The sequence below is a fragment of the Mesocricetus auratus genome, unplaced genomic scaffold, assembly GCF_017639785.1.
Source record: "Mesocricetus auratus isolate SY011 unplaced genomic scaffold, BCM_Maur_2.0 Super-Scaffold_100006, whole genome shotgun sequence".
Classification (NCBI taxonomy): domain Eukaryota; kingdom Metazoa; phylum Chordata; class Mammalia; order Rodentia; family Cricetidae; genus Mesocricetus; species Mesocricetus auratus.
The window spans coordinates 44,176,155-44,198,757 of NW_024429190.1; the positions used below are offsets into that span (position 1 = coordinate 44,176,155).

The following is a 22,603-nucleotide window of genomic DNA, read 5'->3' on the forward strand; positions in this document are numbered from 1 at the left end:
TCAAAACAGGGGAAAAGCCAGGCTCAATGACCTGTCTCTCACTGGTGGTGACATGCTCTGAGAAATGTGTCATGTTTGTTCTGCCACGTCATTGTATTACATGTATTAGTTACATGAAATATGCTGGCAATGACATCAGTACCCAATAAAATATGGGACCACCCTATATGAAGTCAGTCCTTGGCCAAATGGTGCTGTGTAGTGCTTGGCTGTATCTCATGGGAAAAGTAATTAGGAAAATTTGAAACGCCGAAGGTCTGAGCACATGGCTCAGCGGGCAAAGTGCAAACAGGAGAACCTAAGTGAAAAGCCCAAGTGAGGAGCCGGGACTAGAGGGCATCTCCTAGATCAGAGCGAACACTGCTCTTGTAGGAAATCCTAGTTCAGTTCCCAGCACCTGCCTCAGGGACACTTACAACCACCTGCAAACCCAGCCCCAGAGAAAGGTGCAAGTACCCACAGGGACACAGGCACACAGGTACAATTAAAAAATACAATCTTAAAAAAAAAGCCAAGTGGTGGCGCACACCTTTAATCCCAGCACTTGGGAGACAAAGGCAGGCAGATCTCTATGAGTTTGAGGCCAACCTGGTCTACAATGTGAGTTCCAGAACTGTAAGCGTTTCGGGATGGATCAGGTGGGACATTTGGGAGTCACAGAATACTGAGTGTTACACAGCTCAGGTGGTAAGGTATCCTGGAGCTCGGGAGCCAAGGACTACCACAGGTTGTACTGGGGAGTGTATCCACTCCGCTCTGGCTTCACTCCTCCACAACAGGGTCTTCCAGCTGGGGATGTTTGCCCAGTGTAGCAGTTTTGCTCCGGCAGGAGGTTTCCCAGGTGAAGTTGCTACAGTTCAGAGCCGATCTGCCAGGGGAAGGTTCCCTGGCAAAAGTGTTAAGGCCCTGCTTGCTCTGCTCTGTCTGCTCACTCTGCCTCTGCCCAGGGTCACCTCTGCTCCACTGCTGCAAAAGATCTTCACCCAAAGCTCATTGAAGGGGTTTATTGGGCGGGAAGAATCTAGGAGAGGGGCTGCCCTCTGCCAGAGTGGCAGAGGACAGCCAGGTAGCATGAACAGACACAAGCTGAACAGATACAGGGTTTCTATAGGGCTTCCAGTGTGGGGATTGGTCAGATTTTCATGTTGAGCTCAGATTGGCTAGAGCTCTGCTCCAGGATTGGGTAGTTTTCTGCACAGGATGAGGGTCAGATTTGACTATGGTTTCAGGGCCAAAGTGTGTTTCTTTCTCTGGTCCTTTTTAGCCTTTTGGCTCTAATTTTAGGGCCAGGGTGCATTTCTTTCACTGACTGATTGCAGGGACAAAGTGTGTTCCTTTGGTACTGGTTTCAAGGTTAGGATGCATTTCTTTAGTTCTGGTTGCAGGGCCAAAGTGTGTTTCTTTGGCTCTGCTCAGGGTGTGTTTCTTTGACTGGTCACTTTTCCCTACAAGGACAGCCTCCAAAACAACACAGAGAAACCCTGTCTCAAAAAACAAAAACAAAAAGTCATCTGAGCCAGACTTATGAAATCAATCAGGAGGCAGATAGGAGGAACCCTGGGGCTTGCTGACCAGAGAGTCTCGCCAAATGTTCCATGAGAAACCCTGTCTCAAAAAATGAAGTGATGGCCAGATCTGTCACAACAGTGCCCACTATCTTGTACCATTCTGTGTCCTAGCCTGCTGCTCTGTTTCTGTGATTAAAAACTGACCCAAAACAACTCAAGAGAGAAAGGTTATTTTCACTTTGCAGGTTACAAGGTAACAGTATACGATCAAGGGAAGTCAGGACATAAATTCAGTGTAGAAAGCGGAGGCAAGAAAACCAAGGGAGATGCTGCTGGCTGGCTTGCTCTCCGTGGTTGCTCGGTTTGCTTTCTCTTAAGGTTCAGGACCACCTGTTCAAGAGTGGTGCCACCACAGCGGGCTGCGACCTCCCATATCAATCATTAACCAAGAAGACCCTGATAGATAATCTAGAGGTCAATCAGACCGAGGCAATTCCTCAGCTGAGGTTCACTCTTCCAAGATGACCCTAATTTGTGTGAAATTGAAAAAAACCAACCAACACAGTCAACATACATTTCATTATACAGTGGCCTGGGGCAATCTCAGTTCTCAATTGTCCTCAAGGCAAGACAATATTTCTGTAGCCCACTAACATATTTTTTTGTATTTTCAGGTAGTGTATGTTTAAAGATAAAATGTGAATGTGAATCTCAAAAAATAAAGTGAGGGTTCCTGTTATAACAGATAGGAATGAGAGGTGAATATGATTAAAATATATTATATGAAAGTATGAAATTGTCTAACTAAGCAAACCCTGTCTCAGAAAGCAAAAGAAGACCCATGAAGACAAAACATTTTCGTAATACCTTATTTAGTTTTGTACCTGTTCTTTCACAAGTGTGTTCTAGACTTTGCCATAGACTCTGCTGTGATTGTGTAAGGCTAGCAGATATGAGAATCAAGCTCCCTTTAAGTCCCTTCCACCTGCTTTATATGCAAATCTTCCTTTAAGGTATTAGGGACTTAGAAAGAAATAAAATGGACCTGGCATGGTGGCAACACGCTTTCAATCTCAGCACTCAGGAGGCAGAAGCAGGCAGATCCCTGTGAGTTCAAGGCCAGAGTGGTCTACGTAGCTCTTTCCAGGCCAGCCAGTACAGTGATAAGACCTTGTCTCAAAGAGGTGGGTGTCCTGAAGACAGGGCTCAGCAATTAAGAGCATTTACTGCTCTTGCAGAGAACCTAGGTTACAAATCGAATTACTTTTCAAATACGCTGAAACATCAGACAGCTGAAGGTCAAGTGGAGAGATCTTCCTATAGACCTCAGGAACTACCTAATACCATTCCTAGCTTCCAAATGTTTTCGTGCTGCTACTACACGATGCTAGGTCCAACACAAAGATGGACAAGGAATGGCTATTTAGGAGGCTAAAGATAGCCCAAGATAAACTGTAATTCAATTAGCTCTTGACCTGCAACATTCCAACCTCTCCACACACTGAAATTCTAATCAGTCTGTCTTTGCAACACAGATTCTTCCCAGGAATTCTCCTTCAAGTCACCTTCATCTGCTTTATGTGGTGATCTTCCACATGGAATCAGCCTATAGTGGAAGCTTCTTGCAGAAAGACTAAAACAATTGTTTTGCTTGTGGTTAGTTTTTCAAGACAGGGTTTCTTCATGTAGCCCTGGCTGTCCTGGAACTGCTCTGTAGCTCTCTAGACGAGGCTGGCCTCAAACTCAGAGACCCACCTGCTTGTGCTGAGATTAAAGGTGCATGCCACCACTACCCAGCAAAAAAATAAAAATAAATAATAATAATACAATTTTATTTAATTAGAAATTTTTAGTAGTTTTAGTTTTTACAAGAGCACAAATCCACTTTTATTTACTTTTCATTAATTTAAATCCTGGAAGGGTACAGCATCACACGGATTCTGTGTCCAGTAGCCTTTGCAGGAAGGTTGCTTCGGAATTGGTCGCAAATCACTCCACTGTTTCCATGGGCCCGAGTTGCTTTTCCCCTGATCACTCGGTTTTGTTTGGATTGCCTATAGGTTGGTTTTTTTTAAAGATTTATTTATTTATTACATACACAGTGTTCTGCCTACATGCCAGAAGAGAGCACCAGATTAAATTGTAGATGGTTGTGAGCCACCATGTGGTTGCTGGGAATTGAACTCATGACCCCTGGAAGAGCAGTCAGTGCTCTTAACCTCTGAGCCATGTCTCCAGCCCCCTATAGGTTGTTTTTGCTTTATACACATGAGCACATCTCTTGCCCAAGTAGAATTCTGTTTCATCTCGGGCATAAACACCTTCAGTTTTAAGAAGAGCTGTGTGCTCGTTCCGGAGACCTCACTTATAGCCGGCAAAAATGGCCTTGCACCACAGCCATCAGACATATCTGCCTTTTAGAAGTCCTGTTCCCAGCAGGCCCTACAGGTGCCAAGAGGGTGGAAAGCAGTTAAAAATTCTTTAATTGTTTTTTATACAACCAACAAGAATTTTCCATCAAGTGTTTACTGAGTGACAGGACTGTTTGTCACTGGGACCCTCCTTGTGAGTAAAGAACACCACATTTCCTTGCCTTTGTAAATATTAATTTTGTTCTATTGGGAAATATCAAATAATCACACAAATAAATGCAAAATTACAATGGCTTTATTGACACAGGGTCTTTCAATGTAGACCAAGCTGCCCTGGAGTTCACTATGTAGACCAGGCTGGCCTTGAGCTCAGAAATTTGCCTTCCTCTGCTTCCTGAGTTCTAGAGTTAAAGATGTGTGCTACCAGGCACAGCTAAAGACATAGACTTTATGAAGACAGATAGTAGATCTCCCAGCACTCAAGCCATGGTGATGGGGGCAAGAGGTCAGGGCCATCTTCAGCTACATAGCCAGCCCGAATGACAAAATACCCTCACTCAAAAAATAGAGAGATAGAGAAAACTAAAAAGTTAGAGAGATACAGAGAGAACACTTTACAGAGTAGTTCATGGCTACCTCCTCAGGTTGAGATATCTTAGATCCTAAAGAAAACAGCCACTAACTTAAAATTGAAGACATAGAGGAATGAAAACTGAACTTGGGAAGGTCAGTTTAGTCATCTACAGCTGAAGGTAGCATGACTAAGAGCAGCCATTGAGATTCAGAGAAACTACAGTCTCTAGAGATGCTTCAAAGTAAAGGTTAATGCAGATCTTGGTAAAAATCATCAGCCCATCCTGTGTCCCCATCCCCCCTGCCTACACTACACCAACTACACCAAGGATCAAGTGTGTGTGTGTGTGTGTGTGGTATACTCTTGTCCCATTCAAGATAAGATAAGAGGACATCCAGCATTCTCTTCTTCTTCTTCTTCTTCTTCTTCTTCTTCTTCTTCTTCTTCTTCTTCTTCTTCTTCTTCTTCTTCTTCTTCTTCTTCTTCTTCTTCTTCTTCTTCTTCTTCTTCTTCTTCTTCTTCTTCTTCTTCTTCTTCTTCTTCTTCTTCTTCTTCTTCCTCCTCCTCCTCCTTTCCTCCCTCTCTCTGTGTCTCTCTGTATGTGTGTTGTTTGTGTACCCTGTGGGAGGTCAGAGGACATCCAGCACTCTCTCTCTCTCTCTCTCTCTCTCTCTCTCTCTCTCTCTCTCTCTCTCTCTCTCTCTGTGTGTGTGTGTGTGTTCCCTGTGGGAGGTCAGAGGACATCCAGCACTCTCTCTCTCTCTCTCTCTCTCTCTCTCTCTCTCTCTCTCTCTCTCTCTCTCTCTCTCTCTCTCTCTGTGTTCCCTGTGGGAGGTCAGAGGACGTCCAGCACTCTGCTCTGTTACTCTTGGCTTTATTCCTTAGAGGTTGTGTCACTGAAGCTGGATCTAAGCTGCTGGGCAGGAAGCCACAGTGATCCTTCCTCTCTCTCCGCCTTCCGCAGCACTGGGATGACAAGCACATGAGTAGGTCAGGCTTTTTATATGGGTGTTGGGATCTGAACTCTGGCCCTCATGCTTTCCCTGCAAGTGTTCTTACCACTGAGCCATCTTCTAGCCTGAAACCTTTTACTGTAAAAGTTAGCTTTGCTTTGGACAAACACATTTTAGGGAACCCATTCCCAGCTGTTGAATTCTACAAACACCCTTTCTAAAAGTGATCTGCCTGAGACTAGCCCATTATAAAAGGAAGGCTTGCCTTTCAAACAAAGGAAACCTTCCTGGGACCCATAATCCAGGCATAAAGTTCCAGGTGCCAAGCAAATGGCTCAGGCTTTGAGGAAGTCCCTAAAATTAGTCATCAACCCTCCGTTTCCCACATTTGACACATATTGCCATTAAGGTTCGAGAGTTAGAGACATGATGTTTTGGGGCTGGGGTCCAGCTCAGTGATAAACTACATGCTTAGCACTCACAGAGCCTCGGGTCCCATCAGCATCGATCTTTGTAAAGAGGGAAGGCGGGAGGAGGGGTGAGAGCATGACATGGAGACAGAAAAGAAGGTCGAGCGACAGAACACATTCGAGGAGCTATGGAAGCAGCAGAAGACGCCATACAAATTAGTGATCTTGATTCGTTTAAAAAACAGAGCCAGGCAGGGGTGGCACACACCTTCAGTGCCAGCACCCAGGAGGCAGAGGCAGGTCGATCTCTGCGTTCGAGGCCAGCCTGGTCTACAGAGTGAGATCCAGGACAGGTAGGGCTGCACAACACAGGGAAAAAACAAGCAAACAAACACACAAACAAACACACAGAGCTCATGTAGGGCTGACCTAAATCTTACTGTGAGGCAGGGGAACTCCTGGTCCTTCTGCCTGCACCTTCCAGATGGATTACAGGTGTCTATCATAGGTCCACTGAGTTGGGAATTTTAGGGCGACAGAATTGTGCAGCAGTAAACATAGGACATTAGGACCATGCTTACTTCACCTCTATACCCTTTGGTTAGAGGAGGTGGAAAAGAAGAGAGCTTCCATTTCGAGCAATGGAAAGCCCTCAGGAAGTTCCAGGTTTCAGTGACGGGAGTATTCAAAGAGAAAACTGAAGATACAGGACTCTTGCTGCTGATGTCCTTTGAGTTTTGGTTTGGGACATAAGGATTTCAGAATGCACCAGCTTAGGAGATAACCAGGACCTTATAGAGAGGCAGAGTGACAAACAGCCCGGGATAGTGACAAACAGGTCAGGATCAATCCTCATGGTTTCTAACGTTATCACAGTGAGGTCAGCAGTGTGGATGGGGGTAGGAAGATGGTAGTGAGGGAGATCTGAGAACAAGCCAGGTACGGTGGTGCACACCTGTCTTGGGAGTACTGGAAAGGTGGAATCCTAAAGATCAGAAGTTCAAAGTCATCCTTGGCTACAGAGTGAGTTTACATCCAGCCTGAGCTATGTGAGACTGTGTCACAAACCAGCCAACCAACAAACCAACCAGTAACAATGCAAGGCTTTTCCTCTTCCACAAATGTCCTGCTGAAGTAATTCCCTAAATTCTCTGTTCCCCTCATGGAAGAACTCCAAAAAGTTGCTCATATTTTCTTCTCCTCCCTCATACTAACTGCTCAGCTCCCATCATGCCACTGGCATTTTTTTGTGAAGTTGATCGATAAATGTGTTTAGCCAAAATATTCAAACTCTTTAAACTTATTTACTGTGTGTGCACACGGAGAGGTCAGAGAGCTGGAGGGAATTGGTTCTTTGCGTAATTTACTTATTGTGCGTGCACACGGAGAGGTCAGAGAGCTGGAGGGAATTGGTTCTTTGCATTCACACGCTGAGTCCCAAGGACAGGACTCAGGCCATCAGGCCTGGCGGCAAAGCAACTTTACATGCCCATTTCACTAGTTCAAACATGCCGTTCTTTGCCTGGTGCTTGGATGGCTCCGCACAATGGGACATAGTTGATCCTGCCTCTTAGAGGTTTGATTTATGCTGGGGTTCTGGGACTGCGCGCCGTGGCTGTCCTTGTTTTCCAGCTGTTTCCTCTCCTACCGTGTTCTTCCTTGTCTTGCTTCCTTTCTTGAGACAGTTTCTCTGTGTAGCCCTGGCTGTTCTGGAACTCACCATGTACACAAGACTGTCCTTGAACTCACAGAGATCAAGTGCTGGGACTAAAGGTGTGAACCATCACTGCCCAGCTCCATTCTTTTCTTCTTCCAAGACAGGCTTTCTCTGTAGCTTTGAAGCCTGTCCTAGAACTCCACTCTGTAGACCAGGCTGTCCTCAAACTCATGGAGATCCACCTGCCTCTGCCTCTGAGTGCTGGGATTAAAGGCATGCGCCACCAATGCCTGGCCCACCAACAACTTTTTAATACAATTTTTAAAAAGTGTATGGGTGTTTTGCCTACATTCATGATTACATCACACCAATGTTCATATTTTATTGAGAATTTCATACATGTATACAATGTATTTTAAGCATATCCACCCCCTCACCCAAACTCCCTGAGATACCCCCCAAAGGTCCTCTTCCTAACGTCTTCCTTTTAAAATATGATTTCCATTTTATTTCCCCTGGAAATGGCTTTAAAGGCTTTGGCGGAGGTTGTGAGGCAGCACAGCCAGTCTAAAGTGCAGAGGGGGCGATCCGTCCTGAGCTCCATGAGATCGGTTCTTTCACCTTGGGTGGATGGCACAGCTCCTGCTGTTCCACAGCTTCTCACAGAGCTGGGGAAACAGCTAAGCATCCAAGACACAAGCTTTGGAAATGTCCCTGATGGCAGTGGCCTCTACTGTTTCCAATGATGAACTTAATGGCCCTGTCCTTGGTGCAGCTGCAGCTGCGGGTGGCTAACTCAACCATTGTTTCTTTTTCTTTTTCTGTTGTTATCTTGTAGTCAGGATTGGAAAGCTTTTTTCAATTATCCACTCAGTCTAGGTAGTGCTGTCCATATGCACAGGTATATATGGGGACATTCCCTGGAGCATGGGCAACCTACAGGTGGCCACACCCCCAACGAAAAATGACTCTCCCCAGCAGCCACCATTTGTCAATAGCGCCTCAGCTAGGTGTAGGTCCCGTCCTCATCCATGTTGGAATTCTCAAAAAAGAATTTTAATTATCAGGGGCTGGAGAGATGGCTCAGTGGTTAAGAGCACTGGCTGCTCATCCAGAGGACCCGAGTTCAATTCCTAGCAACCACATGGTGGCTCACAACCATCTATAGTGGGATCTGATGCCCTCTTATGGCATAAAATTGCACATGCAGATAGAGCACTCATTCATAACATAAAGAATCTTTAAAAGAATTTTAATTATCTATTTTTGTGACTGTATAGGGGCACATGTGACACCTTGCTTGTGGGTGTGGAGGTGAAAGGACAGCTTATGAAGGTCAGTTATCTCCTTCCACCATGTGGGTTCCAGGGGCCCAACTCAGGTTCATGCTTGGTGGCAAGTACCCAGAACGCACTCTGTAGACCAGGCTGGCCTCGAACTCACAGAGATCCACCTGCCTCTGCCTCCCGAGTGCTGGGATTAAAGGTGTGCACCACCACCCATCGGGTTTATTGTTTTTCTGGGGGAAAAAAAAAGGCTTTAGCTTTCAGCAGCCTATTCCTGGCTCTGGGACAGCTTGCTGTTTTTGGAGCTAGCCCGTCTTCTGGGCAAGGGCCGTTTGGGGACAGTTCCATCTCTTCCTCCCTTTGTGCCTCCTCTCATAGACAGGATTCTCTTAGGCAGCAACATGAGCATTCTTATGCATCTCCTCCATAACTGGAGTTATGCAGTCCTTTATGTGGTAAAACAACTGTTGCTTTTCTTTTTCTTTTAATGTTAGAAAAAAATTTTTTGAGACAGTGTTTCTCTGTGTGACTGTCCTGGAACTCACTCTGTACACCAGGATGGCCTCAAACTCAGAGATTTACCTGCTTCCCTAGTGCTGGGATCAAAGGTGTGCGCCACCACTACTTGGGAGGCTGAAGCAGGCAGATTTCTGTGAGTTCGAGGCCAGCCTAGTCTACAAAGCTACACAGAGAAATCCTGTCTCGAAAAATTAAACAAACAAAAAACAAAATTATGCCTCCACACAGACCTACAGACAGACCTGATGGTGCTAAATAGGGGAGAAAAACAACCAAAGATGTACAATTTTGATACTTAAATAAACACAGAGGAATGACAGTAGGAAAACATTTAAAATCCTTTTTTTTTTTTTTTTTTTTTTGGTTTTTCAAGACAGGGTTTCTCTGTATTGTTTTGGAGCCTGTCCTGGAACTCACTCTGTAGACCGGGCTGGTCTCGAACTCACAGAGATCCACTTGCCTCTGCCTCCCGAGTGCTGGGATTAAAGGTGTGCGCCACCAACACCCGGAAAAATCTTTGTTTTTCATGAACTGTTACATTTCTCCAAAAACTGAAGACCTATGCACAGTAAAGCCACTGCCATTTAAAACATAATAGCCTTACATGCTCAGTGCAAGGTGCACGTGTTGAGTGTGCAGAACCAAGGCACCAGTGAAGTCACACAATGCAACATGAGTGTTGTCAAAAACACCTCTGATTCATTGTTTGATTTTGCACATTCAAAAACCGTTTGCTGGTGTCATTTTCCCCAACCCCCACAATCAGCTAAAGCAATCCCCTTATAGGGTTATAAGCCATACTTTAAGGAGCTATACTTCTAGATGACAGAGCACCAGGATAAGAGTCTGGGTGGTATGTGAAGCAGGTGTCTGAACCGGACATCACTTACACTGCTGGACTGCTGTGTGCATTCAAGTTTGTTTTAAATTACTGGGGTCAGTCTTGTGTTTCCCCATCCCTGACTGGCGTCTAGCCCTCGATCCTCCTGCCTCCAAGTGCTGGGATTACAGGCACACACTCCCCGCCAACCACTTGGTCTTTATTCCAGCAAGTCAACATGACTAAGGGAAATTTCTTGGCATCTTGCTTCTTCTCACCATGCGTTTCCTTTTCCATAAACTTTCCCATCTGTTTCTATCATCCACCAGCTGCGCAGGCTCCCAGATGAGCTGTCACTCTCATTTTCTACTTTTCCCTTGATCCATCACCTGACCATTGCTGATCTATTGGCAGCACTCCAAAGTACCCAAACCTGCCAAAGCCACTGACACCTTCATCCCAACCCCCATGGCTTGTTAGCCGCTACCTCGTCTCCCTCCCTTCCCTTCTTTTGTTGTGTGTGGAGCTGGGTAGGAGTTGAGGCCAAGCTTCACACGTGCTCTACAGTGTGTGCCCTTTCCTGAGTCACGCAATCCGTGTACACAGAATGAGATTATAAACAATTCCATTGTCTCCGTGGCCAATGACTTTCCTTTATGTCCAGAGTGATTCCAAAGTTTGTATCTGGCATTCGAAGCCTTAAGACTTTCATAAGATGAAAAAAAGAAATAAACAAACAAACCCCCAATGGATGTGAATAAAATATAAACTATTTTATGTTGTCCTGGGGTCGGGGAGACAGAGACTTCTTTCTGAGCTCCTTTGATCTTATCCTGTCATCCCGAGAGTGGCAATTTTACTTGCTGCCCCCATTCTTTACCACACCACGGCACGGTTCAGGTCTCAGCTCAGATACCTGCTCCGAGAATTCTTTCTTAAGCGATTACTGGTTCCTGACATGATCTCACCTTCTTTGTCAACCTTTGTAAGTACCTTATAATTAGAAGTAACCGTGTGTATGCATTGCTGGGAATTGAACTCACGGCCGCAAACGATGATTTTTCTCGACCACCACAAAGTTAGTTATGTGAAATGAAAATTCACACTACTAACATCTTAGAGCTACTCTTTGCAAAATGTCATCCTTACTAGTTACTAAAATAGGTTTTGATTTTCTTAGAGACAGTGTCTTGCTTTGGGGCACAAGGTAGCTTTAAACATGGTCTTCAGTCTCCTGAGTACAGAGCTGCAGGTAGGCACAACCGTGACCAGTTGATAGCGTTTTTATCTTCCTGGCCTTTCATACCAATGGGACAGACTCCAGCTGGGAGTCACTCATGAAGTCATTTGTCTTCATCACTCTCACAAGAGCAATCTCACATTATAAAATGTGTTACTTCTAGGAATCAGGAAATATCCACAAATTGCTGTGTAAAAAGTAATTCTACTGCAATGGAATTAGTTCTCAGCGAATTCCCAGCCCATGAATATAAATATTAATGGGCAAAAAGGAATGATTTTAGCTTTGGTTTCTCAGTTCTAGAACAGAACAGTTTTTAAGCACTTTTGTCTCATTTATTCAGTGACTTAATTGCATCAGTAGGGTTCATGAATATTTTACACTTTGGATTGTATTACCACACACTAGTTGGTTGTGTTTAGATACACTTGCAATTCTAATACTTAGAACATGGTAACAGGAGGATTAAGTGTTTTGGGTTTTTTGTTTGTTTGTTGGTTTTTGCTCTCTGTCAATTTGTAGCCTGTCCTGGCACTCGCTCTGTAGACCAGGCTGGCCTCAAACTCACAGAGATCCGCCTGCCTCTGCCTCCCGAGTGCTGGGATTAAAGGTGTGAGCCACCACCACCAGACCGAGGATGATTAAATGTTTAATTTAGCTGAATGATAATAAAATATACTTTAATCCCAGCACTTAGGAGGCAGAGGCAGAGGCAGAAGCAGATGTATCTCTGCAAGTTTAAGGTCAGTGTGTCTATAGAGTAAGTTCCAGGACAGCCAGGGATACACAGAGAACCCTTGTCTCAAGGGAAGATAGGTAGGTAGGTAGGTAGGTAGGTAGGTAGATAGATAGATACATAGATAGATAGATAGATATAGATAGATAGATGGTAAACAAAAAGATTTCATTTTTAACCCAGTCAGCCCCAGATATTAGAAAAAAAGTTAGAAAAATTTAAAGGAGTAAGTAGGACCAGGTTGCTGAGGGTAGCTTAAAGAGTGTTTAACAAAAGTGAACCTTTTCCATCATCCTCTTAGAGTTACCCAGCTAAATCTTGGTGCCTCACCCTCTGTCAAAAGAAACCAACCCTCTAGGACTGGCCCAACACCAAGCTCCTATAATTGTTCAACTAACCAGTTCAGCTACCTCCATCTGGATTAAAGAGTACTCAATGGCCCCGGACACAAAGACATTACCCCACATATGTATGTATACATACATACATACATACATACATACATACATACATACATCATGCTTTTTGTGTCTGAACACTTTCCAGGTCAGAGCAAAAGGAAAATTTTAGCTCTGTGTGATTTCAGTGCAGTTTACAGGTACAAATGACTGCTCAGAAAAATACTGCTGCATATTACTCCCTCAAAGAAAATGTCTGTTTGAACCACAGTCTAGGAGGAAAAAGATAACCAAAGAAATGTACTGTAACTTCCTAGTGGTTCGTAGACCCTTTTCTTTTGAATACTGACCCCATACTTTTTATTTTGTTTAAAAATTGTGACAAGGTCTCCTGCATCCAAGGCTGGCTTCAAACTTGCTATGTCACGGGGTGACCTTGCACTCGATTCCCAAGGGCTGGAATTACAGATGTGTGCCACCATGCCTTACCTCTGAAGTGTGGGTGATGAAACACAGAGCTTCATGCATGAAGGCTCTATCCACTGGGCTTCATCCTGGGATATTATGTAAATATTTTTCTTATTTCTTAGGAATATCTTGAGTTGAAAAGTTTTAACTAGGAACCCAGGATGTTAACACTTTACTAAGTAGAAGAGGTATCGTTTCCCACAAAAGCCAAACAGAAAACAGTGTTACTAACGTTTTCTATTTATTCATTAATAAAAAGTGCATAGTACAAGCCCTTTGCCCCAATCCAAGTACTCAGTAAAAGATTAACAATAAATGTGAGATGGCACGGACTGATTTGTTTGGCATGATTTAAACATTTAGAAACAGCAAATTACATTTAGTACATCACATGGCCACTTTTGCTCTTCACAAATAATCATTAGACATGTAACAAACACTCAGGGTTCTTCACTGAGAAATGTTAAGATGGTTCCTATTTTCTATTGCAACAACAACATTCAAATCATTTGCTATTAACTCTCTTCACTTTTCCTTCTTCAAGTTGTTCTCTGTTTTAAATTGAGCTGGTCAAGCTTGAGCACAAAATCACCAAGAGACAGACTTTAGAATGACAGGCTTCCACAATTCCTTCAAACATCTAAGATGTGAGTTTATAAACACTGTCACTGACACTAAGGGAACCATGGGGTGGCAATCCTCAGTGGACACTCTGAGAAACCTTGTACACCATAAAACTTACTAACCACAGGACAGTGTTTAGATACACAATAAAACCTTTTGCTAACACCAGTCCTAGTTTTAACCTGCCCCATGTGGAAGACAGAAAAACAAAACTACTAGATGTTGTGTAAAACAGTATGAAATGACTCTCAAATGGACTCCAGACAGCACAAACGGCCCAAAGTGACAGGAATGTAAACTTCCTCTTTTACTTTTGCTATTTTAAGAGAATTGTAGCTGCAGATCAAGTGAATGCTTGCAAGCTAAATAATGGGGCAAGAACATGGTCAATTAAAACATGTAGAAGTTTCAAGAAGAGAATGATGTAAGTATTAGTGAGTTTAATAATAATATTCTATGCAGGATATCACCATTTTAGGAATGCAGAAAAATTTCCAAAGAAAACAAAATAACAAAGAAAAACAAACAAACAAACCCAAAAGCCCAAGACCAAGTATTTCTCAAAGAAACTCAACTGTTAACAGGCATTGACATATCTGGAGTGGATTTTTCTTGTATTTTTGGTTGAGAGCCTAGCCTTTAATGGCTGAGCCATCTCTCCAGTTCTGGAGATTTCTTTTCTTTTTCCATTTTTGGTTTTTCAAGAGAGGGTTTCTCTGTATTTTTTTTTTAGCTTGTCCTGCCTCTGCCTCCCAAGTGCTGGCATTAAAGGCATGCACCACCAATGCCAGGCAGCTTTGGAGATGTCCAATGTCTATACAGTTGTGATCACACACACTTCTGGTGAACATGTAACTAAGCCCTTTCTGTGCTGGAAAGTAAAATCTCTGAGGCTATGGTATTTAGACACAGGAAGTGCATGTGACTGAAATGAACATCTAGAATAAGAACCCACACTGCCAGGTCTCTAGCAGCAGATGTTCTGTAGCCACATTTTGTCCATTTCTTTTAAGCCACGGTGAGGCAGGTTGAGTGAACACATCAGCTCTCCGTCAGGTCTCGCGTCAGCAGGTTAGGAAGCAGACAGGCTGCTGGCGCCCGTGTGCAGACCTTCAGTTAGAGGTGAGGGAGAAGTGCTGCAGGGATGTCACTCCATTTGGTGCCGTTCCAATTTTGTTCATTCAGCTCTAAGTCCCTCACCCCGTCCCGTCTTTCCTTTATGGGGTGTCTTATGGTAAGGTCTCCCCACGCAGCCCAACATGGCCTGACCTTCACTACATAATTTAGTCTGGCCTCAACACTGCCGCCACATTCAGCTTTTGTGTTAAACCGGCTACCAGCTATGAAGTGGTAGCCAGCTATGAAGCCACAGCGAAAGAGAAACCCTTCAGTGGCCCCGTGGTGCTCGTTTGTTCAGGATTTAACTTACCTGGGCTAAGTCACCCCGTTATAAGCACAAGTACTTCAAAGGTGGTTCCATTATTTCAAGTGTTGAGGGCAAAACCAAGGGAGCCAGGAAGGACACCAGCAGCCAGTGTCGCAGCACAGGACAAAGTGATGCTCTTAACCATGCTTACAGGCCAGAGAGTAACCACCACATGGGGGAAACAACCAGTGTCACAGAGCCAGGTCACGGGCCTGTCAATGGCGCAATGATGGACAAGTTTATTTAGTTCACACATATAGTTTCTCAGATCTGTACAATGACAGCCTAGACTGACCTGAGCGAGGAAATCTCTACACTGATTGCAAAATAGGTTCTGGCAGCTACTTCCTAGACAAACACTCCAGGCCATCCATGCATGTTTAAATACCACTTGTATTCACTGCTTTTTGAACTGAGGCGAACAATGCAACCTCTTACTTTTAAACACATTTTGAAATTTCAGGTTCTCATGCTTCTTCCCAATCCAATACATCTCCATCCCATCAGCAAACAGAATCGAGCCCAGAGGGGAGAAATAGTCTTCTTTGCCATGCTCCTCTTTTCCCTGGGAATAAACCAAGACCTCATTTTAAAGGCTTCTTTTTCTTCAAAGTCAGAGGCAACAAAAGAAATTTTTGTCAAATAAAAAAGGTGTGAAAATAAGTAAGTAGGTAGGTATTAGATGATTTCATTTTAACGGCTAAGTGTGGGAATCGAAGAGAAGCAGAGAAGCTTGTTGAGAGGCATTCACTAAAAAACATTACAGACATGTTAGCCACATTAGCACAGGATAGAGAGTGTACCTGGCAAAGACAGAAAGACTCAGCTTTTCCTTTCACCAGCCGTGTAAGGCTAGCAGCATACAGTGGCTTCCAATGACACGCAACGGACTTTAAACCAACCACTATTTAATCAATCGTATTTATTTAAAGTATGTATTCTTAACATCAGAAAATTTTAATGGGAATTTTAAAAAAACCAGTAAAGAACCAGTTAACTTTTCCTATTCTAGCCACATAAGCCAACTAACTGTACCTCAGACCTGCAGGCTCTAGGGGAAATACTCTAAAAGTGTCACTGTCCCAAGAACTGCCACCCACAAGTAAACTGGCAAGGCAAAGAAAATACAGTGTGGCTCTGTCACTCATACCAGATAACCCCAAATAAATACCTTATGAAAAAAATTTAAATCTATTAAATCCACTTAAAATACTTAAATGCAGAAATCTCAATTTTCCTTCAATCGGGCCAGAAACCACCATGGACATTATGATCACGGTTCCAGGGACAACGTGTGGAATGTTTTAAGCTTAGGCCAACCAACAAGCCCTGTGGACTTTCCAACAGAATCATTTACTCAGGTATATCGTAAATAAGGACTGTGGCAACACAGGAAGCAAAAGTCAGTTTGCAAGTGAAATTTCTAGAAGCTCATGAAAACAATACCATCCCAAATTGCAGGTGGAAAGGAAAAAGTTAAGAGTACTCTGGTCATCTTCAGTCATTTGGTCTTGCACAGCGTTTAACATCTCTGCTTCCCACATCAACATTAGTCCACAGGAGGGGCGGGCGGATCCTGTCCCTGGCATTAAAAAAGAATGTGTTAAGTGACTTTTAATACATCTAATACGTAAAAAGGAGCAACACACCTGTTCCCCAGCCCCTTCAGACTAAATTCATAGTTGCACTCTTTGTGTGAACATAAGGTAAATACAGTGGTTTGCATGTGGTATGGAAGAAAGGGAGCCTGGTCTACAGAGGGAGTTCCAGGACAGCCTCCAAAGCCACAGAGAAACCCTGTCTCGAAAAACAAACAAACAAACAAAACATGAAAGAAAGAAGGAAGGAAAGAAAGAAGGAAGGAAGGAAAGAAAGGAGGAGAGGAAGGAAGGAGGGAAAGAGGGAAGGAAGGAAGGAAGGAAGGAAGGAAGGAAGGAAGGAAGGAAGGAAGGAAGGAAGGAAGGGTACATCTGCAAATGAAAACATGTGCGTGCCAATGAAGCCATTCTTGGCTAACTCAACACAGGGCGCATCTGCATCTGCTGTTCTACTGAAAGCTCCATGGTGCAGCCCAGTTCTCACTGAATACTTGCTCTCCTCTAATAAGTTCTAACATTAACAACAAAAGGCCTCAAAAAAGGCAGGTGAGTGCCATCACACCCTGTTTATGAGGTACTGAGGAGCCAATGCAGGGCCTCGTGCATGCTAGGCAAGCAGCCTACCAACCGAACCACATCCCCAGCCTGACAACTTTTTTTTCTGGACACTGTGTCATTTTGTAGATACCCATCCCCTCCCCGAAATAGGATCTCACTTTGCAGTACTAGGTGGCCTAGAACTCACTAGGCAGGGTAGGCAGGCCTTGAATTTGTGGTAATCCTCCTAACCCACCACCCTCCCAAGTGCAGGGTTACAGATGAGCCACACCTAGCTCTGTTTTGTATGTTTATCTCCAGGAAAGACAACTGGGGACTGAAAATCTTATTATGACTCTATTGAGAGAATTCAGTGCAAGAATTAAGTCTTCCTTTGGATAAACAAACACCCCCACGCTACTCAGAAAGGATAAGTCATTCTTACACTGTGAGGACTGGAGGGCTTCCCGGGGAGGCTGGAGCCTCTCAGATTAGGAGGCCTCAGTAAGAACAGGAGCACTGCAATCACCATCCAGGCCATCAGGATCACAGTAATGCTGACGCCGCTGTCACTGGAGGGTCCTGGCACTGGAGACAAACAAGAGGAGCACGTGTAGCAAAACCGCATCCCGACTGTAATATCGTGAGATAAAGCTAAAACAGATTCTAATGTTTAAAAATCATATGGAGAAAAGCACTAATAATTTACAGCACAGCTGTAAACTTAGTGTGTTTCAATTTCCCTTTCCCTGAAGTGAGAAAACACATAAGGTATAACAACAAACCAAATTACAGTAAAGACTTTGACTAGTCTAATAGCTCTTTACAATTTTATTTACTTTTTATTATGTTATGTGTGTGGAGATGAGCATGTGTACACAGGTGCCGGTGGAGGCCAAACGGGTTGTCCTCAGAGCTGGAGCCATAGGCAGTTTGTGAGCCATCTGACATGGGTGCTGGGAACAGAACTCTGGTCCTCTGCAAGAGTACGCAGTGTGCCCTTTACCTGCCCAGTCGACACTCCATGTGCTACACACATTCAACAGTTTTGCACTGACTGCAGAAGGTTCATGGACTCAGGAAATCACAAATCTAAAGAAGCCAGATTAAGAATACCTATGGAGCTAGGTGGTGGCAGCGCATGCCTCTAATCCCAGTACGCCAGAGGCAGAGCAGGTGAGTTCTATGAGTTCGAGGCCAGCCTGGTCTATATAGTGACTTCCAGGACAATGAAGGACTGCACAGAGAAACCCTGTCTCAAAAACAATTCTTCTTTATTTGTGTGTGGAGCACACACATGAGGGTTAGAGGGTGACTTTCAGATCTGGTTCAGTCTTTCCTCCATGTGGGGCCTGGAGACTGAACCCAGAACACAAGCCTTTATTTATATCATACTTGACACATTGTACTTGAACTTTGATGGGTCCTAATTTTCTTACACAGGGCCTATCCATCATCCATTCTTATTAGGTCTCCAGCGCAGCCTGGGCTGCCTCGCATTCCTGATTTTCCTTTCCTTAACTCCCAGACAAGTGTGTGTCTTCACACCAGTAGCACAAACAGTAACTACTGCCTATCCATCTGACTCTGAGCACACTGGCCTGACCTTTGCTGGTGTGATCTGGCCCTACTTATCTCATCTTCACTTCCTCCAACATTATCTTTTCTAGTTATTCCATATTTCTGAGCCAATGTTTTCCTGGTCTGGCAGGACATCAGTAAGGCCTGTGCCTCACATCACAGATTCTGAAGCCCTGTGTCAGACCATCTGATTCAGGAGCAGCATATGGGTGTGGTCCAACATTTTTTCAAAACCTTCCCAAATGAACATGATGTAATACTAACTCAATACTCTCTGGCAGGGGCCGATGCAAGCTCAGTCTTTCCAAAGCATCCCATGTCCTCCACCCTGTCTGGTATGCGCTCACTTTACTACTCCCTCTCCCCTATAACAATCCCATTCCTTCTGCTGCCTTCTCCAAAGTATCATGGCATTTCTTAATCCAAGGAATAGCTTCCCAGTTTTCCTAATTAGGTGATCAAATCACAGTTGCTGTCTTCCCAAGCTGGGGAACTACTCAGCTCCAGTTGTTGCCTAGGTCATTAACTTTTTAAGAGCTGAGACCATCTCGTGGCTACTCGACTACTATCTCTTCGCCATTTAGTCTTGGTTTATTCGTGAAAGGGAAACATCTCCATCACCTCATAGAGTAGCAGTGAGCACTGAAATAGATAGGCCACAAAAAACAGAATGGTCTGCTACACAGTAGGTATTAGACAAACATCCACTATCAGCAACTGGACCAATCACAGTTCAGTAAAATGTAGATTCTGGGAACATAATCCTGTAGTAGGAAAAGAGAATGAAGCATCGAAATCAAATACGAATGGCGGCAGGACAAAGAAACACAGCCCTTAGTGACTAACTGAATTGGTGGTAGGGGGAGGCGGAACAAGGGATGGGCAGGAGTAGGCAGCAAAATCCAAACAGATGCGATTTTCTTGACCTTCAAGGCTTGATAGAGTTTCTCCTCTTTAATTTTTCTTTTCTGTGCTGGTTAGACAAGTTATGGTTAGACAAGTTAGGCAAACCCTCCCCCACTGAACTATATCCCTAGACTAATAGTTGTTTGCGGGGAGGTAAGAAGATAATTTATGGGAGTCAGCTACCAGTTTCCAAGCTTATCCACTCTAAAGTCAATGGCACAGCTGGTCTCAGGAGCATGGGTGCATATGAGGATTGCTGGAGACGAGTCTGCTGTATAACCTGACTGTCCTGGAACTCACTCTGTAATCAGACTGATCTGAAGCTCCCGCAGATCCACCTGCCTCTGCCTCCTAAGTGCTGGGATTAAAGGTGCAGAGTGATTGAGGAATATACTTGATTCGGTCTACCTCTGACGGCCCCCCCCCACACACACACAAAGGAGAGAGAGAGAGAGATTAGCACCTGATACTAAATATAAACAACCTATTAATACATGTAATTTGGAGCTAGAAATGTAGGTTAGAAGCAGAGTACTTGCCCAGCATGGTTGAGACCCAAGGTTAGGAAACTATTACTGCACAATAAATGAAGACAATATAATCTGGCAGTCGAAGCCTTCAGATGTGTGCAGGAGACTTCAGAATGGCCAAAGTATGCCTTTTGAATTTAAAATTATTTTGAGCTTTAATCAGGTTAGAAATATCAAATCAAAGAAAAACTCCCACTAGGTGGTGGCACACGTCTTTAATCCCAGCACTCAGGAGGCAAGGCAGGTAGATCTCTGAGTCTGAGGCCAGTCTGGTCTACAGACTGTCCTGGAACTAGCTCTTGTAGATCAGGCTGGTCTTGAACTCCCAGAGATCTGTCTGCCTCTGCCTCCCGAGTGCTGGGATTAAAGGCATTCGCCACCACTGCCCAGCTCAGCCAAAACATTTTTGAATATATTAAGCAAATATATAACCAAGAGTCACTCACCATAAAATAAACTAAATCAGACAAGATGGTAATCGTAGCACCATGGGAGGTGAAGGCCATGTAATCAGATGTTCAAGGCCAGCCTGGGCTATGTGAAACTGTTTTTTGTTTTCCCCCTTTAAAGATTTATTTATTTATTATGTATACAGTGTTCTGCCTGCAAATATATTCCTATATGCCAGAAGAGGGCACCAAATCTCCAGATCTTGTTATAGATGGTTGTGAGTCATTATGTGGTTACTGGAAATTGAACTCAGGACCTCTGGAATAGCAGCCAGTGCTCCTAACCTCCAAGCCATCTTTTCCCGGGAAGCTGTTTTTAAAATATGAAAATAAGATGCTGGGTGATGGTGGGGCATGCTTTTTTGTTGTTGTTGTTTCTTTTTTTTGTTTGTTTTTACGAGACAGGGTTTCTCTGTATTGTTTTGAAGGCTATCGGTCCAGCCCGGCCTCGAACTCACTGAGCTCCGCCTGCCTCTGCCTCCCGAGTGCTGGGATTAAAGGCGTGCGCCACCACCACCCGGCGTGGGGCATGCTTTTAATCTCAGCACTCAGGAGACAGAGGCTGGAGGATCCGTGAGTTTGAAGCCAGCCATTGTTCCATCGGCTGTGGGGTGGGGAGAGGGGGAAGGGGAGAGAGAGGGAGGAGAGAGAGAGAGAGAGAGAGAGAGAGAGAGAGAATGAGAATAAACAATTCACAGGGAGAATACTGTCTGTGGACTCTTCTGGGCCCTTCCTTGTGCCCAGCCCCCCCCCAGTACTTACACTCCCGGAGGCATTCTGTGTCTGTGCAGTAGGACTGGGACTGCCGGAGCTGCAGTGAGAGGAGAGGAGAGTTAGCTGCTGAGCCACCAACATGGGTTTGGGGCAGGGGAGGTAGAACTCAGCACTGGAGCTGGCTCAGCATGCATGCAGCCCTGCATGTAATTCCTAGCACAATACAATAAACAAGCAAGTCACTTTTTTAAAAGTTTAGACACATTTACTTTATGCACGAGGCCCAACAGAGGTCAGCACTGAGCATCAGGATCTGGAGATACAGAGGTTTTAAATTACCACGTGGGTGCTGGCATTGAACCCTGGTCTGGTCCTCTGGAAAAGCATCCAGTTCACTTAGCCTGCTGAGCCATCTTTCCAGGCCTTTATTTTTTTGAGACAGGGTTTCATGTAGGCCAGGCTAGCCTCACTACACAGCAGAGGATGATCATAAACTCCTGATCCTCCCTGCCTTTACCTCCCAAGGTTGGGATTACAAAAACATGTTACCATGTCCAACTATAAAATTTGGTTTTGGAATCATGAGATTATGTATTGAAAATATTTTAAAATCCATCAGTCAATTATGCAAGTCAACTTATGTGAAAGTCTTTTAGATGGTTGGGAAATGAAAATCTCACTAGAGATGACTGAATGGTAAACAGTCAACAAAATGCAACTTTTCAATTCAGTCTCATTATGAATGATACTCTCAGTGTAACAAGTCTTTTTCTGTCCCACCAGTCAGCTCCCAAATAATCACATGGAGACATCTTATTAAAGCTCAGCCTATAGCATAGACGTGTTCCTAACTAGCTCTTAGCACTTAAATTAACCCATTTACATTAATCTAAGTTCTATCACGTGGCATTACCTCTCTTCCACCTCTTGTTTCCTCTCTGTCTCCTAGTGTCTCCTGTGCACCTGGAATCTTCCTCCTCTCCCTGTTTCTCTACCCAGAAATCCCACCTATACCTCCTGCCTAGCTATTGGCTGTTCAGTTTTTTATTACATCAATCACAGCAATACAACTTCACACAGTGTACAAATATCCCACAACAGTCAAGTACAACTGTTTGTACAGCAACCTGCACAAGAACAACTCCTGAGCTGGCTAAGCATGGGCTCCACAGAATGACAAGCATCACCTTAAGTCAAGTGAGACAACTTCTTCCTAGTGTTTCAAGGGTTTGGGCAAGTTACTTGACACCTCTCAACTTCAGCTTATTCATCTACTAAAATGGGGACAAGAAAACCA

The 22,603-nt window shown here is 44.2% G+C and overlaps 1 protein-coding gene and 1 pseudogene across 2 annotated transcripts in view; both read right to left on the minus strand.

Annotated features, from left to right (window-relative positions):
• Positions 1 to 3,414: 3,414 nt before the first annotated feature.
• On the minus strand, positions 3,415 to 3,899 carry LOC101827679 (annotated as a pseudogene).
• A 9,266-nt stretch (positions 3,900 to 13,165) lies between these two features.
• Positions 13,166 to 22,603, minus strand: part of Smim14 (small integral membrane protein 14) — a 38,952-nt gene continuing 29,514 nt past the window's right edge. For both annotated transcript variants that reach the window (XM_040747116.1, XM_005074375.4), the window contains 3 exons: positions 21,355 to 21,403; positions 17,572 to 17,714; positions 13,166 to 16,573 (listed from right to left, as the gene is read on the minus strand). In XM_040747116.1, coding sequence (XP_040603050.1) covers positions 16,541 to 16,573; positions 17,572 to 17,714; positions 21,355 to 21,403 — 225 coding nt within the window. In that variant the 3' untranslated portion in view covers positions 13,166 to 16,540. The remainder of the gene's footprint in view (positions 16,574 to 17,571; positions 17,715 to 21,354; positions 21,404 to 22,603) is intronic.